The sequence below is a fragment of the Tursiops truncatus genome, chromosome 6, assembly GCF_011762595.2.
Source record: "Tursiops truncatus isolate mTurTru1 chromosome 6, mTurTru1.mat.Y, whole genome shotgun sequence".
Classification (NCBI taxonomy): Eukaryota; Metazoa; Chordata; class Mammalia; order Artiodactyla; family Delphinidae; genus Tursiops; species Tursiops truncatus.
In genome coordinates, this window is record NC_047039.1 from 103209262 (window position 1) to 103236347 (window position 27086).

Sequence of the window (27086 nt, forward strand, 5' to 3'; positions counted from 1 at the left end):
TTTTTAGCTGAGTAATAATAGCCAGATTCCTGGCAGAAGCTATTAATGCTACATTTGCCAGTAAGCTAGAGCTGTGTTCTATCCCAGAGGTAGCTGTAGGCTCTAGCATCTCTTCCACGGTCAAAGCCCTCAGAAGTATAATGTGTAACTTGTGTTAACACCAAGGAGGGTGGCATTTCCCAGAGCTTTAGTTCTATAACATGGAAGACCTCAAACCTCAGCCATGCTTCAGACTCACAGTAAAGTGCATTCTAATTGGTAATCGGTGCATAAGGAACCAAAGAAAATTTTAATTAAATGCTGTTGTGTGAATTTTCCAGTCATTTTATGCCTGTTGAAATGATTTTATTTAGTTTAAAGTCTTCTTCCAGTGCTCTGCCCTTCCTCTTTATAGTATAAGTTTATCAAGATTTTGTGCCTTTTCTCCTAAAAGGGTTTAATTACCATCATTAAGGATTTAGTCTGCTCTACATTTACTTAACTCTGTTCCCTGTGTGCTAAGGGGCATTTGCTGTAGTGGAAAGAGCATGGCGATTTGGAGTCCTACAGACTGTGAGCAAGTTACTTAAATCTCCATGAGCCTCAGTTTCTTCGTAGTATAAAATGGGGCTAATCATATTAAGTTGTACAGATGTTGGGAGGAGGATTAGAGATAACGTATTTAAGTTCCCTAGCACATACTCAAAACTGATTGACAGACTCTGCTGAGAGGATTTGCTTGCTAACTGGTACAGATTATTTTCTGAAGTTGTAATAGGGTCTGTTTTACTTTGATCTCCTTTTTGTCTTGTTCTTTTTAGTGGGTGTTCACAAGAATTGTCTTCAGTCATGGCCTTGGGTTTAAGGTGCTCCCGCTTGGTCCACCCTGCCTTTTGCAACTTCCTTGCAGCCTTGACCAGACCTGTTTCAGAAGTTACGCTGAAGACAGTGAGTGGAAGACAGAATGACCACAGGCAATACCTGGCCTATCCAGCTGTACCAATCCGTCATTTCGCTACCAAGAAAGCCAAAGGTAGAGGCATGACCTCCTCACCCCTGTCTTATATTTAGCCCTTGAATTATCATAGCTGGAAGGGATCTCAGAGATGTTCTGAATTTCTCCCCATGCCTCATGAGGAAACGGTATCTCAGGTGGTTCAGTTGATTAGCTTAAAAGGTCACAGTGACAGAGTTGGTATTAGAACCTGTTTTGTCATTGCCACGCCGCCTCTTTTGTTATTATGGCTCAGAAAATGCCTAATTTCTTTTAGATTTAGAATTAGAGGTATAAGTGCCAAGCAAATCAGAATACTTGTGGCAGGGATCAACCTGCCTTCTTCTTATAGGAAGATCTGCGTTGGAAATAATATTAAAAGCAGAAGGTTGTTGGGTGAGGAGATATTAGAGCCGTGGATTTAGATGGATGATCTTAATGGCTTGTGTCATCCAAGAATGAGACCTTGATACAACTCAGGTCTCAGCTTAAATGTCGCTTCCTCAGGGAAGCCTTCCCTGACCTCTTAGGCTGGGTCAGGTCCCTTGTTACATGCATTTGTGCACACTGTTACTTTACCTTTGATGTACTTAAGCACAGCACTCATTAATTAGTTAATTATTGTTTGTTATGTCTTCCATACTGGACCCTGTGAGGTCTATGTCTTTCTTGTTTAGTAACTAACAGGGCCTGACACATAGTATGTACCAAAAAATTTTGTTGAAGGAATGAATGAGTGACAGAAAATTGTCAAGCAGACCTGCTATTTGCAGTGGTGGGTCAGGGATTCCACTCCTAAGGATGGTGCTTGAAATACCCTACTGAATATTTTTCCCACTGCTTTTCTTTTATGGTTTCATGCAGACCTTTTCCTTTTCTGTTAATAGGAAAATTAACAAGTTGCCAAAAGAACTTTAATGCATAGAAGCCTTATATTCAGTTAATAACTTTGATCTATAGGTTGCATTATATTTTTTTAAATTCACATACATTTAATAATTTAATTTGATCCTTATAATTATCCATTGAAGGAATTGTAATTATCCAGTGAAGAAATTCTTCTAATTACCTAGTGAAGCACAGATCTCACCATTTTGCAAATGAGGAAACTGAGGTGCATATGTAAGACATTTGCCCATGATCATACCGAGTTAGTGGCAGAACTGGAATCCAGGTCTCCTGATGTCCACAGCATTGCAGTATTCAAGTGCACTAGACGTTAGCTGCAGCGTGTAAGCAGCATCTTTTCATATTTCATTGGCTATTCAGTTTTTGTCTTCTTTGATTGCCTCCTAAAAAGTTGGTTGACTTTTTCCTTTAGATTTATTGGATTCTTTCTATATTAGGAATGCTAATCCTTTGTTGATCGTATATGTTGCAAGTATCTACTTTGCCTTTTTACTTTATGATGTCTTTCATTGAACATAAGTTTCAATGTAGTCATATTTTTCAGTTCTTTCTTTTTTCATTTGTGCTTTTTCTGTCTTAACAAACCCTCAGCTATCTGAAAGTCATAAAGCTATTCTTCTGTATTTTCTTCTAAATCTTTTAAAGGTTTTTACTTTCCACATTTGGGTTTTTAATCCATATGGAATTTATTTCTGAATATGATGTGAGGTAGGGAATCTATTTTATTTCTTTTTAAAATGGGTAATAAGTGTGTCAACCTCACTTATTGAGTAGCCCTTCTTTACTCCCAGATTTGTAATGCTTCCTCTGTCATATGGCAGGTTTCTTTATAGGTATGATTTATATCTGAGTTCTTGATGTGTTGAACTACTCATCTCTCCCTGCACTAAATTCCTTAATGCCTGAATCACAAGTCTTGAATCTAGTGGTACAAATCTTTCCCCTCAGAACACGCTAGCTTTTTCTTTTCCTTCTTCTTGGCCTTTTGCTCTTCTCTATGAAACTTGTATTGTCAGGTTTTCTCCATAAAGATCTTGCACAGTTCTTTAATCAGGTTTATTTCTAGGCTATCATCATTTTTGTCACTTTTGTATATGATGTTTTTTAAAGTAAATTTTTGAGTGATGTACACAGAAAAGTGCATACATACATTGTAAGTGTATGGCTCAGTGAATTTTCACAAAGTGAACACAACCATGTAACCATCACCCAGATTAAGATATAGAACGTCACTTGTACTCTGGAAGCTTCCCTCATGTCCTTTTAAGTTGTCACCCTTCAAAAGACAGGCCCCTCTCTTGACTTTACCACCACAGATTTGTTTTGCCCTTTTTGAACTCAAGATGTATTCTTTCATGCCTGGCTTCCTTTGATAGCAATCTACATGTGAGATTTGTCCATGTTGTTGCCTGTAGTAGTTGTTGGTACATTTTTATTTCTTTATAGTACCCCAGTGAATGCGTATACCACGATTTATGTGTGTTTTCTATAGTTGATGGATATTTGAATTGCTTCCAGTTTTGAGCTAAAATAAATAGTGCTGCTATGAACATGCATTTTGATGCCCATGTGTATGCCTTTCTGTTGGGTGTATACCAAGAGGAGGATTGCTGAGCCTTCGGTTATGCATATATTAAGTTTCAGTTCAGTTTCAGAACATACAATTCTCCAAAGTAGTCATGTCAGGTTACACTCCTTCCCAGAGTGTTTTAGCTTTCTATTTGCTAAGTACCCACTGTATGCTTGTGAACACTTGGTATGGTCAGCCTTTTTAATTTTAGCCATTCTGATGGGTGTGCATTTATATCTCATTATGGTTTTAATTTATATTTCATTGATGAATAATGATGGTGAGCACCTTTTATTTGCTTATTGGTTATTTGGATATCCTCTTTCCAGTCTTTTGCCCATTTAAAAAAATTGACTTGTAAGAATTTTAATGTATTCTAAAGATAAGACTTCTGCATATATATATGTATTGCTGATAATAATTGCCTTTTCACAGTGTTTTTTTAATGAACAGAAGTTCTTAATTTTAATGTAGACCAATTTATCAATCTTTATCGAGTAGTGCTCTTTTTTTCCTTTTTAAGAAATTTTCCCCTACCTTAAGGTCATAAATATATTCTGTGTTATTTTATACAAGATTCATTGTTTTAAGTTTATATCTTTTTAAAAATTGTGTTTTCTATTTGGTTGCTGGTGAATAGGAATACTTTTTTTTTTTTCTTTTTTGGCCGCACCATGCAGCTTTCAGGGTCTCAGTTCCCTGGCCAGGGATTGAACCCAGGCCACGGCAGTGAAAGCCCAGAATCCTAACCACTAGGCCACCAGGGAACTCCCCGATTTTCTCTTTGTTCTTGAGTTAGTTTTAGTAAATTATATGTTTATAGGAAGTTCTTGGCATAAAGTTGTCCATAATAGTCTCTTAAGATTATTAAAATCTCTACTGTTTTGGTGACTGTGTCCCCTTTTTCTTTCTTAGTATTATTTATTTGTGTCTACTTCCCTTTTTAAAAATAATTAATTTATTTATTTTTGGCTGACTTGCGTCTTCGTTGCTGCACACGGGCTTTCTCTAGTTGCATCAAGTGGGGGCTACTCTTCCTTGCGGTGCGCGGGCTTCTCATTGCTGTGGCTTCACTTGTTGCGCAGCATGAGCTCTAGGTGTGCGGGCTTCAGTAGTTGTGGCCCGTGGGCTCAGTAGTTGTGGCTTGCGGGCTCTAGAGCACAGGCTCAGTAGTTGTGGCGCATAGGCTTAGTTGCTCTGCAGCATGTGGGATCTTCCCAGACCAGGGATCGAACCCATGTCCCCTGCATTGGCAGGCAGATTCTTAACCACTGCGCCACCAGGGAAGTCCCTACTTCCCTTTTTTAATCAATTATTTTTGACAGAAGTTTGTCAATTTTACACACCTTTTTAGAAAAAGAGCTTTTAATTTTTTTGATCTCTCTTTTTTAAAACTTTATTGACTTCTGTTCTATATCGTTTACTTCCTCCCATGATCTTGTTCTTTTTATATCCTTTGAGCTGGACAGTTAGTTCATTAATTTTCGACTTCTTTTCTTGTAAGCATTTAAGACTGTAAATTTATAAATACAACTTTAGGTACTTCCTACAAGTTTTTGTTGTGTAGTATTTTTATTATTGTCATTTTAAATATTTTAAAATTCCACTGTGCATTTTTCTTCAGTCCATAAGTAGTTTTGAAGCTCAGAATTGTTATATCTTTCTGGTGAATTTTTTCTGTTTTTATGAAGTGCTCCTCATTGTTTCTAATAATGCATTTTGTTGTAAAATCAATTTTGTCTTAATATAACTACACCAGCCTTCTTTTGATTAATATTTGCTAGGGTTATAATTTTCTCATGCCCATACATTAAACTTTCTGTGAGCTTATATTTTTGTAAAATCTCTTGTATATATTATATACGACTAGATTAAAAAAAATCTTACTGAGAGTCTCTAACTTTTAACTGGTTCTTTGGTCTGGGTACTTGTATTTCTATTATTTTGTACTACCTCTTTATTGAGGTTTTCTTTGTTTCTTCTTTTCTCCTTTCTATTGAATTAATCAAGTTTCTTTATTCTTTTTTCATCTTTGCTGATTTGGAAGGTATACATTCTATTTCTTATTGTTTTGGTGGTTACTTTTAATTTCTTTTCTATGTTTTTATAAAAATAAAGCACCTAGGGCTTCCCTGGTGGCGCAGTGGTTGAGAGTCCGCCTGCCGATGCAGGGGACATGGGTTCGTGCCCCGGTCCGGGAAGATCCCACATGCCGTGGAGTGGCTGGGCCCGTGAGCCATGGCCGCTGAGCCTGTGCATCCGGAGCCTGTGCTCCGCAACGGGAGAGGCCACAACAGCGAGAGGCCCGCGTACCGCAAAAAAATAAATAAATAAAAAATAAAGCACCTATGGAAAAGTGCAGCTATCATAAGAAAATAATAATAAGCTTGATAATTTTCACTTATATAATTTTTACTTATGTAATCAGCACCCAAACCAAAAACCAGAGCATTCCCAGCATGTCAAAAGTGCCCTTTTGCTCCCTTTTAGTAACTTACCACCCTCTACCCTTTGCAGGTAACTATTATTCTAACTACTAATGATATAGTTTTATCTGTTATACTGTTTAGTATATGTTATTGTACCTGGATTTTGCACTGTACAGTCTGGATTCTTGTGTCTAGCCACTTTGCTTAACATCATGTTTGTGAAATTCATTTAAATTCTTCTTTGTAGTTGTAGATCTTTTCTTCTTATGGTTGTATAGTATTTCATTCATAAAGAATATTTATCCATTCTAATATTGATGGGCATAACTTAAAATTTTTAACATGCATACTTGGTTTAACACTAAAGTTGAAGATATTATTTCCATTGTTTCTAGCTTCTGTTGTTGCTCTTGGAAATTATTTCTAGCTTCTATTGTCGCTATTATTCTAAATTTTGATCCTTTATGGATAATTTGTCTTTTCTCTGGCTGTTTTCACAATCTCTTTGTCCTTGGTTTTCTGCATTCACAAAATGTCTAGGTGTGAATTTACCTAGAATTTTATTATCCTGTTTGGAACTTGTGTTTCTAAATCTGAAGATTCACCTCTTTCATCAGTTCTGACAATTCTAAGCCATTAGCCCGTTAACTTAAGACCAGTGAGATTTCAAGCAAGATGGTGATACAAGCAAGTAAATGTTCAAAAAAAAAATCACTCTGCTGCTAACTGGTTGGTTACTTTGGGCAAAACATTTAAATGGCTTGTGCCTCAAATTTCTCATCTGTAAAACGGGGACAATAATAATCTCTGTTCTTCCTAAGTCAGAGAGCTGCTTTGAATATCTAAAAGAAGAATGTACTTGAAATTGCATTGCAAATTGTAATATGGTATATAAATAGCTCAGGATCTAGCTCACTGTAGATGTTCAATAAAATTTGTTGTGAATGATCTCAATCAGTATTTGTTGAATTCTTAATAAATAAACTAGTGTAGGATAATATTATTTAAATATTTTTATTCTTTTTCTCCTTCCCACACCCTCCTTAAAGAAATGCAAGACTATTTGTGATACTCACGGGAGTGATCTATGTATGCATATACACATTATAGATGCATATGAAAAATCGCTATGATGGTTTAGATATAAATTAGAATTTTATTCAGTTCTCAGTATTGTTGCTTTCTAAAATATAAGCCATTGTCACTACTACCGGCGGTGTTTAATGTTGCTAAGCTACTGTTGTTTTTTTTGTCTGTACCAGCCATCAGATACTTTGCATATCCTTGTCTTAGGATTCATTTTTAAATGAATTAATATATTTTATGTATCTCCAATTACATTTTATGAAGACAATTTAATGGAAATTTCATGGGTTTAAAATTAGGCACATCTGGGACCAAACCTTGTCTTTACTATTTCATGACCTTGTGACATTAGGCAAAGTCACTCTACCTTTCTCACCTTCTGTTTATTTTTCTGAAAAATAAGGAATTCATTCACTTATGGAGTGTCTGCCATGTGGATAGTGCTCTTTTAGGTATTTGAATTACTTAATTTGTGTCCTTGCAGCAACCTGGCAGTATAGATATTATTCCTGTTTCATAGGAAAGGAACCTGATATCAGAGAAGTAGAGTAACTTGCTCAAGGTCATAAAGGTCGTATGCATTATAGCGCATATTTTCACCTGGGTGTCTCATTATAAAACCTGTGCCTTCACTAATATCTGAGAAAGTGCTTTGTGTGATGCTAGGTCCCAGGTTGACAGTAAGTGTAGGCTCTTTTTTAGGGCCTACACTTAGTGACAATGTTCTGTAATTTTCTAGCACTTGGCTTTTTTCCCTGCACATAGTAGGTACTTCTTAACTCATTGTTTATTGTCTCTGTTTATGCTGCTGTTTTTTTTTATTCATTGAATGTTGACTTTCTAGCCAAAGGGAAAGGACAGTCCCAAACCAGAATGAATCTTAACACTGCCTTGGTTGAGGATATAATCAGCTTGGAAGAGGTGGATGAAGAAATGAAGTCGGTGATAGAAGCGCTCAAGGATAATTTCAATAAGACTGTCAATATAAGGACCTCACCAGGTTAGTGACTGAACCTGTGTTTTGGAGAGGGGCGTAGTGGCAAAAACATCGCTTTGGCAGAGCTGGGTTTTAGTCCTAGCTTTATCACTTACTAATGGGTGACCATGGGCAGTTACTTCTCTGGTTTTCAGTTTCCTTGTCTAATTCCTACCTTCTAGCTTTGGGATGGGTAAATAAATGAGGTAACATGTGCAATCGTTCTAGCACAGTGCCCAGCACATGTTAACACTACATTTATCCATTTAGCAAATACTTGCCTGCTATGAACTAGGCGTTGTGCTGGTATAAAGTGAACAAAATAGGTATGGTCTTTGCTCTCATGGAATAATACTCTCAAAAAATGGAAATTTTATTATTGCTGTACTCTCTACACTTGTAGGTATTTAGTTTCATAGTAACTGACATCTTTGGTCTGATTTTTCCAATTTGTTCTATTTGGCCGTTCTTATCGCTTACTGGGAACCAACTGGCTGCAGACCTGCCCACCTGAGGCATTTCTGTACCCCTGAGCTTGACCAGGAAGATTCCGTTTGGGTTAATAACTTCCTGAAAGTGGCTTTCCTAAGTGGGAAATGTCAGAACTGTCTAGGAGAACTGTTTGCAGATGTGATGGAAGAAGTGAGTTGTCAGCTAATGGTGCAGGCAGGCAGGAAAAATCCAATTGCTGTTAAATTGGCCTTTTGGAAATTGTCATCATCCTAGAGTCAAGCCCGGGACCCCCTCGGAAAGTATCTGTGGGAGCTTGCACTGCTCCCACTCACATCTTGCTTGGGGTAGTTCACAAGGAAACTAGAAAGTATTTCATGAACTTGTTCTTAAGAAAACCAAGTGAAAAGTATACGGCTTCATTTATAAACACCAGCAGAAACATACAGAGTTCAGAGACGAGATCCAGTGTGAAACCAGAAGACCATTCCGTCATTTGTCAGCCCTGGACTGGGGCATTTCTGCCTTTGCTGACAGTAGAGCGTGCCATTCAATCTCTCCCAACTGTTTATTTTAAACTTGCTTATTATTTTAGGTATGAAGCTGATAAAGTGCTTTGTCTCCCCTGTGCTTTCTGGCCTGTTAACATTCTGCAGCCGAAACCAGAGAGCAGTTTGAGAGGAGCTCAGGGAGAAATGTGATACTTAAAATTAGCCAGCAAGCTCCACTCTTGTTGAACTTAAAAAGATGATGGGCCTGGAAAGAGGTTGGGAGTGTAATTTGTTAAATGTTAACCTCTGCGAAAATGAGGGGCAGGAGTGAGGCTGAGGGAGATTCTCGCTGGGGACAGATTGAGGGAAAAGGATTTGATGCATTATGTCGATACGGATTTAGGGAATGGGAACCACCACAACTGCGTACTGAAAAGCCCATGTTGGGACTTCTGTGGCAAAGGATCTTATGGCAAATCAGGAAGGCTGAATTAAGATCCGTTTTCAGAAGGCCTCCCATTGGTATTTCCTCTTTGCTTCTTTCTCTTCAGGGTTATGTCTGTGCAATGTTCTGTGTAGAAATTTGGGCCATGAAGAGACTTGGGTGAAACAGGCTAAACAGACTGGCTAAAGACTTAGCCAGTCTTTTATTTTATTTTATTTTTTTGCCAGATTCTTCCATACCATCTTTCATTACTATCTGAACCAGCAGGCACTTTTCCTCTTACACGTCCATCTACCAGCAGTTTCTGTCTCCAAGATAGTTGATTGCTTTTAATAGTTGTCTAGGCCCTCCCTGGTGGTGCAGTGGTTGAGAGTCCGCCTGCCGATGCAGGGGACACGGGTTTGTGCCCCGGTCCGGGAAGATCCCACATGCCGCGGAGCGGCTGGGCCCGTGAGCCATGGCTGCTGAGCCTGCGTGTCCGGAGCCTGTGCTCCGCAACGGGAGAGGCCACAACAGTGAGAGGCCCACGTACCGCCAAAAAAAAAAAAAAAAAAAAAGTTGTCTAGAATACAGATTTATTTCTTTGTTCATTCTTGTCCTCTCATTCATTCATCCATCCATCCGTACATTCATTTATTCATCAAAGCATTATTGAGCACTTATTCTGTGCTGATTAATAGGTGCTGTAGATACAGAGAGAAAAGACATTGTCCCCACCTTCCAAGAGCCTAGATCCTAATGTGAAGGGATAGACAAGTAAACCAACATGTGTAAAACCATATAGCAAAGCAGAGTGGTGAAGACCATGGCTTTGGAGTTGATCAGACCTGGGTTTGAATTCAGCTCCATTGTTAAGAGCTCTTGTGACCTTGGACAAGTTATACTCTGTGCCTCAGTTTCCACATCTGTAAAATGGTGGCACTGTCTCATAGGGTTATTGTGATAATGAAAGCAAATAAATTACAGAAAGCATTTAGCACTATGTCTTGCCATGGGAAGTGTTCAGTAAATATTGGTTGCCATTATTGTAGAAGTGTGCATAGGATCCTCGGGAGCCCATAAAGGCTTTGTAATCCAGCCTAGGAGGTCAGACAGGATTTCTGAGATTAGATACAATCATAGCTGAGTGTTAAGGAGTGAGCAGGAGTTAGCTGAGCAGAGAAGGGCATCCTCAGTAGAAGGATCCTGAGGCAAGAGAGAACAGGCTGTATTAGAGAAATTGTAAGTAGGTTAGTTTGGTTAAAATATAGGAGAAAGTTGAAAAGTAATAATAATAGCATTTATTGGGCACTTACATATGCCAGGACACAATTATAAGTGCTTTCCATAAACTCTTTCATTTAACCCTCATAACAACTCTGTGAGAGAAGTATGATTTTAATGCCCCATTTAGAAATCAGGAAACAGACGCCCAAAAGGTTGAAGGGACCTTCCTAAGGTCACACAGTCAGGAAGTGGCAGGGTTGGTATCTGAACCCAGGTCACTGGTTTTCAGAATCATGGACTTTTCCGGATTGAAGCCAGTGGTGTCAACAGCCTTCTATCTTGTGATGGTGAATTGAATACTGTGCTTCAAATCAGATCTTTGGGCCATGGTATGGTACTGCATTATTCTAACAACAATTTGCTGGGACAACTCCCAATTTGTTTAAAATACTGACCTGCAGCCCCCGACCCTTTACTCTTTGTGTATCAGAATGAGCCATCTGTGAGTGGTTCTTAAAGTGAATGGTAATGTTTCCTTTTAGTTTTCATTTGCATAGGAAATCAGGGAGTTTGAATAACACCCCTTTTCCATCTGTAACTATATACTTGCCTTCTTGACAAGAAAATTTTGCCCAGGGTTTTCCATAATTCAGATAGAGACAAAGATCAGATCCAGGATAACAGTGAAGTGGTAATAGTTGGTGGGGTTTTTTTGTTTGTTTTATGTTTTTTGTTTGTTTTTCTTCCTAAAGGGAATCTAAGTGCCAAAATCAAGGTGGTATCAGGGAGCAGTTCCAAACCTGGCTGCATGTCAGAATCATGTGGTGATCTTAGAAAAACTACAAGCTCCCCCAAAATCACAGGCTCCCAAGCCCCTGCAGAATCAGGCTGTCTGGGGGTGGGGCCGAGGAATCTACGTGAAAAAGCTCCTGACGCACAACCAAATTTGAATTCCACTGATAAGGGAAAGAGCCTTGATTAGAATTGGAAGTAAGCACACCTGGGTTGGAGCTTGGCTCTTCCTCCTTTTCCTTTCGTTAGCTCTGTGATTTGGCCCATTTAACCTCCCCAAGTCTCTTTCTCTGGTGTCAAGTGGAGACAGTGATAGTGTTACAGACTAGTTGTGAAAACTAAAAGGCCTAATAAGTGGTTAACTATTTTTATGTTTATTTTTTGGTGCCTGTGGTGTACTTGCTTGTTTATATTTAGTTATAATCCTCACTTTAATCCTGTATTTTTTAATTGAGTTGGAAACCGAGGTACCGAGAACATGACTAACTTGCCTGAGGTTTCATGTTAGTAAATGGCAGTGTTGCTGGAGGGGTGACCAGCTCTTTCCAGTCTCAGCTCTCAAAGTCATGTGTCACAGGAAACCGCTCAGGGCCAGGCAGACCAGGACTGTTGGCTACCCTGGTGCTGGTAAGCAGTTGCAACCTAGTTTTGTCAACATTTCAAAGCTCTTTCCATCACGTGGCACCACGGCTCCTGTGGAAGCCCCTTGAACCATCTTTGCCACATTAGTAAGGGATCCCTAAACATTAGTTGAATCTGAATTGATAGAGACTTAGATGTGGGGCTACTAAAGTCCTTCTGAATTCGAAGACCCTTTATTTCATTTTCCTTTTAGGATCCCTTGATCATATCACTGTGGTAACTGCTGATGGGAAACTTGCTCTAAACCAGATTGGCCAGATCTCCATGAAGTCGCCACAGCTGATTTTGGTGAATATGGCCAGCTTCCCAGAGGTAAGGTGGCCTTGCTAAAGGGGTCCCTCTCCATGGTCTCTTTTGGAATGCAGGAGGCTGAGTCGAGTCAGGAGAACGTGTTCCCTCTAGTTTGGGATGAACCAAGAGAGAAGGCATAATAATGGGAATTTCAGGATAAGAAAAGCTCTCTTCCTGTTTGTAAATTCCTTTTCTGTTTAACTCAAACACCATAGAGTCCAGGCAAGTAATTTGAATACTGACACGGGCCTCATCTAAGACAAACGGTAGTGGCAGTGCAGTGATGGAAGGGCCGGGGTAAACTAGCTCCCGTGCCCTGTCTGAAGGGAGCAGCCTTTGCCCAGCTATTGCTGATCCTTCCCGGGCAGAAATGCAGGCCTGGTCATTAGATATTACCAGGCGTTAAGGTGTTTGTTTACAGAAGAAGCCAGTAACCCCAATTTTTATGTAAGATCTTTGTTAAATGTTGATAACTAATGCCCTTTTTTGTGTGTTTTGTTTTAAGACTATGACAAAACCTAATGGGCCACGTTTGCTCTGTGGGCCACCAGTCTGTGACTTTTGCATTAGTATTTGGAGCAGACCTTCCAGGAATTCACATTCCTTTCAAACTGGACTGACCATTGCAGAATATTGCACAGAGCACAGTGCTTCCAAGGCTGGAAGGTGGGTTGCATTAGATCATTGCAACCTGGAGGCTATGATTTTAAGTCTGGTTGAGGAAGGTAAATGGGTTTTTCCTTATTGGTCCAGTAAGAATTGACCTGGGTTGGGAATCCTTGAGGACCTGGAATCTGGTCCCACCTGTCCCGCCAGCTGGCTGTTTGACCTTGTGTAGGTTGTGTCACTTTCTGGGTCTCCCATTTCCTCACCGGTTAATATGAGGTAAAGGAATCTGAAGTCTCTCCCTATTCCGATGGTCTGTTTCAGTAGTTCTAGCCCAAAGACAGAGACCAAAGTTGAAACTGCTGGATTTGACAAACTGGGCTAGAGATATGAGTAAGAGAAAGCCCTTGCTATGAGCAGGCTGTTTCAAATCGGAGGGCTCTTGTAGCTGATGTGCTAGGCACATTTGTGAGGGGTATTACTCACTCCTCCACCAATCTATTCTCTATACTGCAGCCTGAGCGAACTTGTAAAGATGTCTGTTGGATTATGTCATTCCCAGGCACCGAGTTTATCAGTGGCTTCAAGTAATCTTTAAACAAAAGATGACTGTGGCCTAGAAGGCTTTGCATGAAATGGCCCCTGCCTGTCTCTGCAGATTCTCCAGTCTTGTGCCACTGTCACCCTTGCACACGGCTCTAGCCGCACTAGCCTTTCAACTCCTCAAACCCTTTGCGTCCTCAGGGCCTTTGCATATGCTCTTTCCTTTGCTCGGGACACTCTTGTCTGGCTAATTGCTACTCATGTTTTGGATCAGAGCTTCCATATTACTTTCTCAGGGAAGTCTTCCCTAATCTACCCAATCCCAATTATTCCTCCACATTTACCACTTTTATACAGCCCAGTTCTTTTTCTTCATTGTACTTGTCATTATCAATAGTTATACAGTTTTTTACATCTTAATTTTCCAGCTCACTTTCACTAGATTGTAAGCTTGGAATGTAGGAATCATATCTAACTTGCTCTGACTTACGCCTAACACTGTGCCTGACACATGGATGCACTCAGTAAATTTTCCTCAAACGGTTGAATACTTGTCATTAGGTTGATGGAAGGGAGACACTCATTCCTGGTGTTACCGAGGAACAGAGTAATGGACAAAAAGGGAACTGTCAGCTCTTTGCCTTTCTGGCCCCTCTGAGCCACTGAGGCCTCTCTGCCTTGTTCATCTAATCCCACAGGCACTGCGGGCCAATTTAGGGAATAGCCTCCTAATTACACAGTTTGAAGACCTCATCAGGCAGATTGCTTTTCAGAGCCAGCCACTTCTGTTATTAAATAGCAAATGGCATTCACAGAAGAAGCACCTGATTGGCCACCAGAGCATCTTATGAGGCAGGAGGAGGTATTAACAGCTTAATTTTTTCTTAGGAAGTTGGAGTATATCTTCATTTTTCAAGCAAAGCATCTTTGCCATTTCTCCAAGTTGAAATTCTGTGGGTTTTGAAAAAAAAACATTTACAGTCATCTCACTAGAGAGGTTCTTTACAAGGACAGAGTGAGGAAGTGTGAGTTACATTGTCTTTTGAATTCCTTTATCTCATCTGGTGTATATATTAAACAAATAGCTCTAACTAAACATTTCCTTCCTCCAGTTTAGAAGCTGTCCATGCAGTACCCAGGTTTATAGCTTCAAAATGCTGAGCTAATCCTCACTGTGTTTATATAATTCCTTTCTGTTTTATATGCGGTTGGCTTTCTTTTCAAACCTGAGCATTTCTGTGTCATGCCCTAGAGACATGATGCAGATTTACATGCAGAATCTTTTCAGATACATCAAGGACAGAAAACTGCGTTGCATTTGTTAAGCATGTGTCCTGCTTGATAAATGATACAGTTGCTGCCTTCCATAAACTTGCCTGCAGCTAGAGTTAATGATTGGAAAAAAAGAAGGGAGTAAAAAAACCACAGCATGATTTGAACAAGGCAAATGAAAAAAAAATTCTGCAGGCTCCATTATTGCTCTTGTGGCAGTAAGAAAGCAAATGTGTGGTGAGCGTCTACGGTGTGACCAGGCACTGCTTTCTCATGTTTTGCTTCATGTGATCAACACGGATACTCTTTATTTTATTATTATCTTTATCATTAAAAAGTGTTTTTATTTATTTAATTAATTAATTTTTTTACATCTTTACTGGAGTATAATTGCTTTACAATGGTGTGTTAGTTTCTGCTTTATAACAAAGTGAATCAGCTATACTTATACATATATCCCCATATCTCTTCCGTCTTGCGTCTCCCTCCCTCCCACCCTCCCTATCCCACCCCTCTAGGTGGTCACCAAGCACCGAGCTGATCTCCCTGTGCTATGCAGCTGCTTCCCACTAGCTGTCTATTTTACATTTGGTAGTGTATATATGTCCATGCCACTCTCTCACTTTGTCCCAGCTTCCCCTTCCCCTTCCCTGTGTCCTCAGGTCCATTCTCTAGTAGGTCTGCGTCTTTATTCCTGTCCTGCCCCTAGGTTCTTCATGACCATTTTTTTTTTTTTTTTTTAGATTCCGTATATATGTGTTAGCATACGGTATTTGTTTTTCTCTTTCTGACTTACTTCACTCTGTATGACATCCTCTAGGTCCATCCACCTCACTACAAATAACTCAATTTCGTTTCCTTTTATGGCTGAGTAATATTCCATTGTATATATGTGCCACATCTTCTTTATCCATTCATCTGTTGATGGACACTTAAGTTGCTTCCATGTCCTGGCTGTTGTAAATAGAACTGCAGTTAACATTGTGGTACATGACTCTTTTTGAATTATGGTTTTCTCAGGGTATATGCCCAGTAGTGGGATTGCTGGATCATATGGTAATTCTATTTTTAGTTTTTTAAGGAACCTCCTTACTGTTCTCCATAGCGTCTGTATCAATTTACATTCCCACCAACAGTGCAAGATGGTTCCCTTTTCTCCACACCCTCTCCAGCATTTATTGTTTGTAGATTTTTTGAGGATGGCCATGCTGACTGGTGTGAGATGATATCTCATTGTAGTTTTGATTTGCATTTCTCTAATGATTAATGATGTTGAGCATTCTTTCATGTGTTTGTTGGCAATCTGTATATTTTCTTTGGAGAAATGTCTAGGTCTTCTGCCATTTTTGGATTGGGTTGTTTGTTTTTTGATATTGAGCTGCATGAGCTGCTTGTAAATTTTGGAGATTAATCCTTTGTCAGTTGCTTCATTTGCAAATATTTTCTCCCATTCTGAGGGTTGTCTTTCCATCTTGTTTATGGTTTCCTTTGCTGTGCAAAAGCTTTTACGGATACTCTTTAAAATTAAAGTTTATTCCATTTTATAAATGAGGGAACTGAGGCTCAGAGAAGTAGAATCTCTTCTGCAGGTTCACGCTGCTGTGGTAAAGCCAAGATTTGAGCATGGGTCTGTTGGACTCTAAAGGCTGTGCTCCTTTCACCATCCATTCGTTAATTCCACAAATATTTTTTAGTCCCTGCAAGTCAGCTGTTGACTGGAACCCAGATTGTCAAGGATTTGTTCACCTGTCTACAAAAGTTTCATCATCTTTTGTCCTGTAGCGTAGACACGCACATAGACGCGAATGAGTTAGATTTATTAGTTTAAGAACAGTAATAGCAGACATTGCTAATTGATTGCAGCACGCTTGCCTGCCTGACCCCAGGTGGGGTCTGTGATCTTTCTCGACCCAGTACTCCAAGCAGCTGCAACCAGTGAGTCAGTGTTATCACTGGAGAGCAGCCTACTGGTGGGCATCCCTTCAAAGAGGGGGTAAAAGCTAGGAGAGGGAAATGCGATAGAAATAGGTGCCTTTTTGTCTGAACCACGAGTAGTTCAGAAGTCATGTTGGGAAAATGACTATAAGTCCCTAAGTTTCTGTATCCTTCCATATCAAACTAAAATATACATGTTTAGAGTATTTTAGAACTACCTCTTTTAGTAGATACCTTTGCAAATGAAACCCCTCTTGGTTCACATTTTTTCTGCATGTGAAAGGACACAGAACATGTATAAAATAGTATAAAATAAGGGTTTTTTTGTGTGTGGGGGGGTTATAAACATGAAGTAAAAGTAAGGAGATGAGTTTTTCTAGCAGGTCTGAGTCAGTGCATAACATACTTACTCAACAAGCTTTCACTGAGCACTTAGCACGCACTAGGCCCTGAGCCTTGGACTGGGACTATGTAAATACTGAGACATAGTTCCTGCCCAGCTTGGAAGCAGCAGTGGGTACTCCCTTGCTTGCCTGGGAAGGCTGTGTGGCAACACTTGGGTCAGAGTGTGAGAGGAGGGTGGTGGTGGTGGGATGATCCAGCTGAGTTATCAGTCAGTCAGTGAGAAGCTTCAGAAAAGGAAGGTTAGGAGACTGGAAATCAGGCCGCTCCTTCCAAGTGGTCATTCTCCTTTTATTGGGAACTTTAGAAATCTGTGTTTCATTTTATATGGACGATGGCAGTTTTCTTGCAGAGGAAAATTTCATTTCTTCATCCAGCTCTTTTATTTACCTTGGCCATCCCCTTTATACACCAGACCTAGTTCCAAATTCTTTTTGGCTATTAGAAAAAAATCAAATTCCCTGTGCCACAATTACTGAATACGTTGAGCTAGGGGATCTGGAAGGTAACGGAGACAAAGTAACATCACTGGATGGAGTGGTCACTGGCAGCATGATGAGCGAGGTCTTCACTCCCTTGCTCTTGGTTTTCAGGGACTGTATCTCTGTATGAGGGATGTGACCTTTACCAGCAGGTCTCTGCATTCGTAAGGAAGGGACTGTACCCGGTTATGTCCAAGGTCCCTTCCAGCTCCAGTAGTCTATGGTCAGAGGTACATTTTAAGAATTTACAGTTTTAAGCAGTGGACACACTGTTAAATTCTGTAGCCCGAGGGGATGATCTGTCTGCATGTGGAATGCCGGTTTGTCTTTTTGACCTTATGATAACGTGTCATGTCCCTGTAGAATTCAGGTCATTCAAAAATGAAATGGATGAGGTTTTTAGGCACTCCCTTAAAAAACAAAACAAAACCTGGGAAAGTAAAATAGGTGTGCAACACACCCCATTTATTTAAACCAGAAAGTCTAGGGAGGAGCTCAAGGCCGGGAATTGGCTCTGTGAATCCAACCAATGTGGATTGGCTCTGGTCAAACCTAAAATTCTTTTGAAAATGTCAGAGGCCTTGTTTTCATGAATTCCACATTGTCATGCCAGTGAAATTATCTGTCTTCCACACTGCTTTCTTTTATGCTTTAGGATTGCAAGCCAGGTGTGGTTATAATGTTGCTTGAGGTGAGATGAGGCACTTGGGGAAATCAGCGTACCAGTGTGCCACCTGGCACGTTAGAGAGCAAGGCTGTGTCAGAAGAGACCCTGGAGGATGTCAGGACAGCAGTGCATCAGGGAATAATATTCAGTATTCTGAAATAAGCCATAATGGAAAAGAATATGAAAATGTATGACTGAATCACTTCGCTGTACAGCAGAAGTTAACACAACATTGTAAAACAACTATACTTCAATAAAATAAATTTTAAAAAAAAAAGAAAAAGAAAAGAGGGACTTCCCTGGCAGTGCGATGGTTAAGACTCTGCGCTTCCACTGCAGGGGGCATGGGTTTGATCCCTGTTCGGAGAAGTGAGATCCTGCATCCCGCATGCCTCGTGGTGCAGTCACAAAAAAAAAAAAAAAAAAAAAGACAGCAGTGCATCAGCTAAGTGATGATATCAGCTCGTCGTTATTTGGGGGTTTTGTGCGTTCTTCATTTATTGAATACGTTTATATAATAGCGCCCCTTACCTGGGTGTTACAGGCACCCAGGCACAGAACAAGATGCGTGGCTCATGTTACCTCATTTAATCCTCTTTGAGGTACAGTACCGCAGGGTCTCAGATTACAGCATGGAGGCTCAGAGGAGTCAAGCTTGTTGCCCAGGGTCACATGGTTAGCAGAGCTGGGATTTGAGCTGAGATCTTTCACGCTACCTTTCTTGGTGCACACACCAGCAGAGATTCATTGCTCATGCCAAAACATGAGTGAGGTTGGTGTGAGCATAGATGCGAATGAGTTAAATTTATTTACTCATTTCAAATCGGCACTGGTATATTTTGAGTGTAAAATGTCAACTGGAATTTTTAATGTATAAAATCTTTCAGCTGCCTTTACACCAGTCTTTGCACAGATCAGCCCTCCTCCCTTGAGGATTTATTGTGGTTTTGATTTGTGTTGCCTCAAACCATTGAAATCTTTTCAAAGAAGCAGAGCTGTTTTCTTTTTCTTTTTTCTTTCTCTTTGCTTTTTCCCTCCCGCAGTACACTAGTACCAGGAGTGGACATAGTTTGCTATTCAGCTTGATCAAAGCACTCTACACCAATGTAACTTCCTGATCTTACTGGTAACAGAACTAAATGTTTCCATGTTCTGCCAAGATGGGTTGCCAGTTATCGATGGAGGGCTTGCATCTGGTAATAATTATTTACTAATTCTGTTTACCTTTTGATCTGGTTTTCAGTGTACAGCTGCAGCTATCAAGGCTATAAGAGAAAGTGGAATGAATCTGAACCCAGAAGTGGAAGAGACGCTAATTCGGGTACCCATTCCCAAGTACGTCTGGCTGAAATTCACATATTTTGACGTAATGGGGCAGTTGTCTTTGGAAGGAAACCAACACGCCATGATCCTGTTAGACCGATAGGGTACTTCACCTGTACGTCTCATCTTGGCAGACTCCAGCATCTTTTGAGATCCGGTTTACTTATTCAGATGCAGCAGTGAATCTGACAAAGTTCTTGTCCTCATGTATTTTACATTCTGATTGGGAAGATAGGACACATAGAGAAACTCATTCCAAATAATGAAATGCTGTGAGGAAAGAAAAGGCAATGTGATCCAGTAGAGGGTGCCCTGATGAGAGTGATGGTGGCAGGGACAGCTTTAGCTGGGGAGGACTCTAAGGGAAGTCACATTTTTACTGACAGTTGAATAATGAGGAAGAGCCAGCCTAGGGGAAGAGCTTTCCAGGCAGAGTGAACAGATAGCCCAAAGGCCCTGAGTCCGAAAGATTCCCGACACTTGTAATCTCTAACCCAAGTTCCTTGAAGAGTCGTTTTCCCATTAATCCTCACTTGTTGAAGAATTTTAGGCGTAAGAACAGAATATTGTTAATTACGTAAATATATAGAACTTAGAGTTTCAAATGCATAAAATGTATGTTTATTTTTGAATTTAAAAAGAAATGATAAGACCTTAGTATATTTGATGAAGAGAAAGCCCTTGTGTCTGAAACTCAGTGAGGGAGGGAAAGAGTGGGGCTGGGGGTGATGGGCTGGTGAGAGGAGGTGCTTCAGGCATTACAGGCCGTGGTGAGGGGTGTGGGCTGTGCTCTCATTGTAGTGGGAAGCCATTGGAAGCACTTAAGCAGAGGAGTGATATGATCTGATGTTGACTTTTCGGAGGTCTCTCTGGCTGCCAATTAACAAGTGGAATGTAGGGAGACAGGGCAGACGCAGGGCGCACAGTCGGGAGGCCACTGCAGTAGTCCAGGTGAGATATAAATCTTCTCAGATTCCATAGCAGGCAGAATCAGTTTCTCCTTCTGTAATTTCATTTCTTAGTTGTTTCCAAACCCCTGTTCCTACACAGTGCCTCACATCTAGCAAGTCCCAAATAAGTGTTGAATTCATTCATTCAGTCACTCAACAAATATTTATTAAGCACTAACTACATGCCAGGCCCTTTCCTAGTTGTTGAGATAGTGCAGTAAACAAACAACAAGAAGTCCCCATCCTCCCAGGGCTTTCTTTATTGTCGAGTAGGCACAGCAAAAAGAAAAACAAATAAATATGTAATGTAATGTCAGGTGATGATAAGGACTATGAAGAAAAATCAGCAGGCTAAGGGGATAGAGAGAGTTGGGGGTTTTATTGTAGGCAGGAAGGTTCAGGAAGGAAGTGACGTTGGAGCAGAGACCTAAGTGAAATGAATGAATGAAGCTTCCAAATAACTAGAAGAGAAGTGGAGTGTGACACTTGTTGAGTCATTGTGTGCCACACTTCATCCTGTATTCCTTTATATAGATTGCCTCATTTGTCACGCAATCTCTGTGAAGTAGGTTTTTCCCCAGGTGTGGAAATTTAGGCTCAGAGAGGTAAAGTAATATCTCTGAGGTCACACAGCTTATGCTGAAGCTGAGACCTAAACCCCGGTTTAGTTGATTCTAACGCCTCATGATGTACCCATGCTAGCAACAAGAATTAGTACCAACACTGAGAGTCCAGGAACTTTCCCACTGAACTTGTTTCTTGCTTTATGACCAGAAAATGGCCTCCTTATTCCATTGTGTACTCGGTACTCTGTAAGTCAGAATCAACACTCTGCTTTGAAATCATGTTAATTGGGAGCAATATAACCTAGTGTTTAAGAAGCAAATAAACCTGAGTTCAAGTCCAGTACCTGTTTGCTTGGTTAGTTCATTGATTTGCTTGGCAAATTTTCTACAGATGTGTAATGTTCCAGCCTCTGTGCTGGGCTCTGGGGACGTACGTGGACCTGATGTTTGCCTTTGTGGAATTCAAGGCTGTGCCGGGCCCCTTGTTTATATTACTGGCAGCTTACTTGTGGAGTTTACTCTTACCCATAGTTTATAGATGAAAATATTGAAATTCAGAGAAGTTAAGAGACTTGCTGAAGATCACGTGGCCAGTTAGTAGCAGTCAGGATTTGAATCCTGAGTTTTTCTGTTACCAAGTCCAGGCTCTTTCTCCTGCACTCTCTATATAGATGGGTAATTCTGGAAAGTGCCAAGTGTACTCATGGACATCAGAAGCAAGACTTGCAAGTGGAATGGCTAGTAGTCAGCAGCTTTATCTTTTCCTTCTTGCTCTCCTGTCTGTGAAATCTTGGAAAAGCCACTTAACCTCCCTGAGCCTTGGGTTCCTGATGCACAGGATGGAGGGGTTGTTCTCAGTGGTCTGCCAGGTCCCTTCTGGAGCTCCAGAATGCCGTGATGCTGTGAATTTATGCCACTAAATGCTCGTTGCTGACTTGGATTCTTCTTAGAGTGGCCCATTGTAGATCATGTGTTTCTTTCAAAGAGCTCGTTGATATAATGTGCACCTCTGCAGCCCCACACGAGTTAATGATTGCCCTTGTGCATTGTATATAAGTTTGAAAGATCAGTGCGTTTAACTTGAATTTCCAAAGACACGGGGATCTGTTACATTATATTTTGCATTATTTTATGTTGGTTAATGGGCGTAATCCAAGAGAAAGTTGACGGACCAAAACCGTCTGCTCCTGCAAACCTCATTTTTTATATACTTTCTTTCCTTTGACAAGGTGGTAAGGTCATGAGGCCCCTCACTGAATTATACGTTTGGTAGTTTTCCAGATAAAAAATGAATGATCTGTTCTTTATTATGGAGGCTGTGTCATGTGAGAGGATAAAGGCTGATTTAGATGTAAAGGGGACCAAGGTTTTTATTTGGTTTTGGCAGTAACTTCCATCTGACTCTGGGCACGTCACCCTAACAGCTTGCTGCCTTCTAGCTCCTTATTTGTAAAATAAATGAAATAACACATAATGATCGCTAGAGCTTTGGTGAGATTAGCAGAGAAAATAGATTAAGTAGCGTGATCTCCTTAGAGGAAAGAAGCTATATAAATGTAAGATACTAATATTATTTCAGTAGACATAAATTTTTCCATATATACATAATTTTACTTTAGGAGAAAAGGAAGGAGTGAGAACGGGGACTGATATGTTGAGTACCTACTACGTGCCAGGAACTGTTAGGTGCTTGACATATACAGGAAAAGTGGAAAAGTCTAACGGTTAAATTTGTGCCTTGTATCACAAAAGCATGAAACTGAGTTCTGACTCTTCTGCTTTTTAGCTGTGTGACAATGGCAACTGTCTCTACCTCTCTGAATCTCAGAGAGCTCTTCTGTAAAATATTTATGGGACTGGCCTTATATAGTTATTGGGAGATTTCAGTGAGATAATGTGCACAAAGCTTTTGATGTTTAGCAAGCACCCAGTTAATGCTAGCGAATGTTCCTTCGTTCCTTTTCATAAATAGATAGGCGCATCCCTCCCTTCAAAGGATGGGGAAACTGAGATTCCAAGAGGTGAGGCATTGGCTCCAGGTCACACAGCTGGTAATTGGCAAAGCTGCAAGGAGGAAAATAACACACTAAAGCTTATGGTGGGAGTTTGGGAGGTGGGAGGGAATCAGAAGCATAAATTCCCATGATCAGTTTCTGATGCTAAAATTTCAAGTTTAGTTCTATAAAAATTTACCTTTCCTGGGCTTCCCTGGTGGCGCAGTGGTTGAGAATCTGCCTGCTAATGCAGGGGACATGGGTTCGAGCCCTGGTCTGGGAGGATCCCACATGCCGCGGAGCAACTGGGCCCGTGAGCCACAACTACTGAGCCTGCGCGTCTGGAGCCTGTGCTCCGCAACAAGAGAGGCCGAGATAGTGAGAGGCCCGCGCACCGCGATGAAGAGTGGCCCCCGCTTGCTACAACTAGAGGAAGCCCTCGCACAGAAACGAAGACCCAACACAGCAAAAATAAATAAATTAATTAATAAACTCCTACCCCCAACATCTTAAAAAAAAAAAAAATTTACCTTCCCTGGTTGATTGTGATTCTTCCTCTGCCTGAGGATAGTCTGCAAGTTTGCTTTTTTGCCTTCACTCTGGATGCTGCCCAGAGCTAAGTTGTATTTTCAGTTGCAACAGATCTCACCTGGTACCTCACCCTCGTCACACTCCTCTGATTCTTATATTCTTATTTAAATGAGTCTACTGAGTACGTGACTCTTCCTATAATCTGCCTCTGATCATTTTGGGAGGTAGGCGGAGAATAAATCCTAAAGCCATAACAGGTCAAACTCGGAGCCTGGGTGGTGCATATCACCAAGCCTTCTTTTCAGAGCCTCTGCGAATCCAGCTGTGTGTGTGGCTGTGTGCACGTTTTTCTCCTGGCTGTCCTCAGTAAAATGACATTGGACCTTACAGGCTCTGGGTTACATTCGTCCGCAGTGACACTGTGTATAGCTTTTGTTTTCTTCTCTGGCCAGTGTTCTTCCGTTTAGAGCCGTCCGTCAACTGGACGGATTCTTTGAACATTCCTGTTAATCAAGATTCACTGAAATAGTTTCTTCTATTTTTCTTTCTTATTTATGTAATCAAGTTCTGGGTCCTATTTATAAACCACCTGCACTACAGGTGTAATGCCTGGAGGTACTGTGCTGAATGCTTGAGGGTTTCTCCCTGAATTCTCACACCACCACTCTGAAGTTGGGAGACTGCTCTTGTGCCCACTTGCCTAACGGAAGACCTGAAGCTCCCAGGAGTCAGTGCCCGCTGTCATAGGGCTACCAAGGGGCAGAAGCACGACGGAACTCAGGTCTTATTTACTGCCTTTTTCCCTGTTCTTTTCTCCGGATAGCAGCTTTTTCTGGTGTATCAGTCTTCCACTTCTTAATCAGGGACCCTGAAACGTTTTGAGCAGTTTATTTTGATCAGAGGCCCCACCCCATTCACATCTTCATTGTGCCCCAAACAAACAAACAAATACTCCCTTACTTAACTGTTTTACCAAATATTGATGAGAAAACCACACGAAGTAGAATGAGGGTGCTTTGGTTTGAGAACACTGAGTTCATGTCTGGCTTTAAAGAAAGCTGTGAGGAATCATGATTTCACCGAAGAAATGAAAGTGCTTAAGATTGACTCATTCCCCCCACGAAGCTACATCCTTCCTGGATTGTCCTCCTCTTTCATTATTTCTTGTCAGTGTCTGCGTTGGTTTTGCTTTAAGTAGGATTAAATAAACAAGTACCTCCATCCTGTTCTCCATAGGGCACTACTTTTAGCACCGTGATTTTCCAGATTTTTTTTCTGTTCAACTTCAGACGTGTAAATCTCCTTCTCCATCTTTCTTATAATGGTATGGGATTATATTACACGCACTCTTATGCAGTTGCTTTTCTTTCCTTTTTTTAAAAACTTATTTATTTATTTATTTTTGGCTGTGTTGGGTCTTCGTTGCTGCACGCAGGCTTTCTTCTAGTTACAGTGAACGGGGGTTACTCTTCGTTGTGGTGCATGGGCTTCTCATTGCAGTGGCTTCTCTTGTTGCAGAGCATGGGCTCTAAGCGCCTGGGCTTCAGTAGTTGCGGCACGTGGGCTCAGTAGTTGTGGCTCGCGGGCTCTAGAGCGCAGGCTCAGTAGTTGTGGCGCACGGGCTTAGTTGCTCCACGGCATGTGGGGTCTTCCCGGACCAGGGCTCGAACCCGTGTCCCCTGCATTGGCAGGCAGATTCTTAACCACAGTGCCACCAGGGAAGCCCCTGCAGTTCCTTTTTTTTAACTTAATGTGTCATTGCTCTCTCTGAGGAGAGTTCTTCCTTACTCTTTTTAAGGGATACGTAGTGCTTGCGTGTTACATATAACATTAAATCGTTCTCAATTGTTGAATATCTTGGTCATTTAAAATTTTTTCTCTTTTACTAACAGTGTCATAATGATCTCCTAAGGATCTTCCTGTTCTTCTGCTGGGAGTGGGAAGTGGTAGAGGCGGGACTGTAACTGGGGAAGAAGTGAATGGAATGTGGGGGGCCTTGGTGTAGCTTTTGTTCCTTGATTGTCTCAGTGCTTGTTTGCACCAGTGTGCTGCATATTGCTGAGCTTCTTGGAGACATGGACACTTCAGGGCCAGACAACCATCCGCAACACACCCGAGTGACCCCTCCAGTGGTCCTCAGAGCCAAACTTGACGTCACTCTCTTACGAAACCCCATTGATATTTGAAGGGCCTTCCTGGCTCACTGCATGGCAATAATAATATTAAGCAAAGTGACTACTTACTGAGTGCAAACTATATTCTAGGCCTTATGCTATATTATTTAAGTCATTCTGTTATTCCCTATTTTTTATACATGAGCTAAGTAAGCCTGAGAGAGGTTAAATAACTTGTTCAGGTTCATTAAGCTAATAACGATAGAGTTGTGCAGGATTTAAATATGGGTCTGCTTGACATCAAAGTCTATTCTTAACATCTATGGACCTCTGAGAGCACTTTTTCTTTTTGTAATAAGGGGCAGTAATTGGTATTTTAAAATTTAATTATATACCAACCCAAAGCGTGTGGAGCATAAATGGCCAAAGCTCAAATCAGGATGCATAACCTGAAGTAAGTTTATGGGCCACTTTCTGGTGTGAGAAGCACTCTGGAATATAAAGTATTTTTTTTTAACTTTATTGAGGTGTAACTTACATACAAAAAATGAACCCATTTCAAGTGTACATGATGATGAATTTTGACAAATATAGGTCAAATATATATCTTGACTGTAACCACCATCTCAGTCACGTTATAGACCAGTTCGGTCGTCCTGAAAGTTCCCCATGACCCTTTGCAAGTCCTCTGGCCCCAGGTGACCACCTAACTGCGTTTATGAGAATATAAAGTTTTTATGCTGAAATGTGAAACTTCTAGGGTATTTGTAAATTTATTCAGCAGATATTTATTAGCACCTACTATGTGTCAGGCATAGTTCTAGACATGGAGGACACAGCAGTGAATAAGCTAGACAAAGCCTCTGCCTTTGTGGAACTTCTACTGGGGAAATGGACAGTAACACACACAGGCAGTGTGTGTGTCAGCTGGCCATATTTTTCTCTATGTGGAGAAAAATAAGGCAGTGAAAAAAAATAAAGGATGTCATAGATGGGGCTAGCGAGTTGGTGTAGTTTTAAGTAGTGTGTTCATGGCAGGCTTCGGGGGAAGGTGATAACTGAGCAGAGAACTGAGGACATGAGAGAGCAGACTAGGCTTGTATTCAGCACTAAGGCAGAGGAAGCAGCAAGTGCAGAAGCCCTGAGGTGAGAGTCCACCTAGGGTGTTCAGGGAATAGTGAGAGCACTCATGTGTCTGTAGCAGAACAAGGGAGGGGAGAGAAATAGGAGATGAGGCCAGAGTGAAATGGAGAGGCCAATACCATGTAAAGTCTTTCTATTAGTCAGTGTTCTCCAGAGAAAAAGAACCAACAGGGTATATATATCTCCATACACCCACACACGTGTATACATACATATATGTAGATAGATGTATGTAGGGGTGTGTGTGTGTGTGTGTGTGTGTGTGTGTGTGTAAAGAGACTTACTATAAAGAATTGGC

The 27086-nt window shown here is 40.8% G+C and overlaps 1 protein-coding gene across 6 annotated transcripts in view; it reads left to right on the forward strand.

Moving 5' to 3' along the window:
• The window catches only part of MRRF (mitochondrial ribosome recycling factor), a 57356-nt gene that overhangs the window by 4098 nt on the left and 26172 nt on the right, over positions 1-27086 (forward strand). For 4 of the 6 annotated variants that reach the window (XM_073806550.1, XM_073806547.1, XM_019949251.3 and 1 more), the window contains 4 exons: positions 801-1012; positions 7812-7967; positions 12163-12281; positions 19411-19502. In XM_073806550.1, coding sequence (XP_073662651.1) covers positions 829-1012; positions 7812-7967; positions 12163-12281; positions 19411-19502 — 551 coding nt within the window. In that variant the 5' untranslated portion in view covers positions 801-828. Of the gene's footprint in view, positions 1-800; positions 1013-7811; positions 7968-12162; positions 12282-19410; positions 21347-23253; positions 23333-27086 lie in introns of those variants that run through there. The other 2 variants (XM_073806549.1, XM_073806548.1) reach the window with 2 other exon arrangements.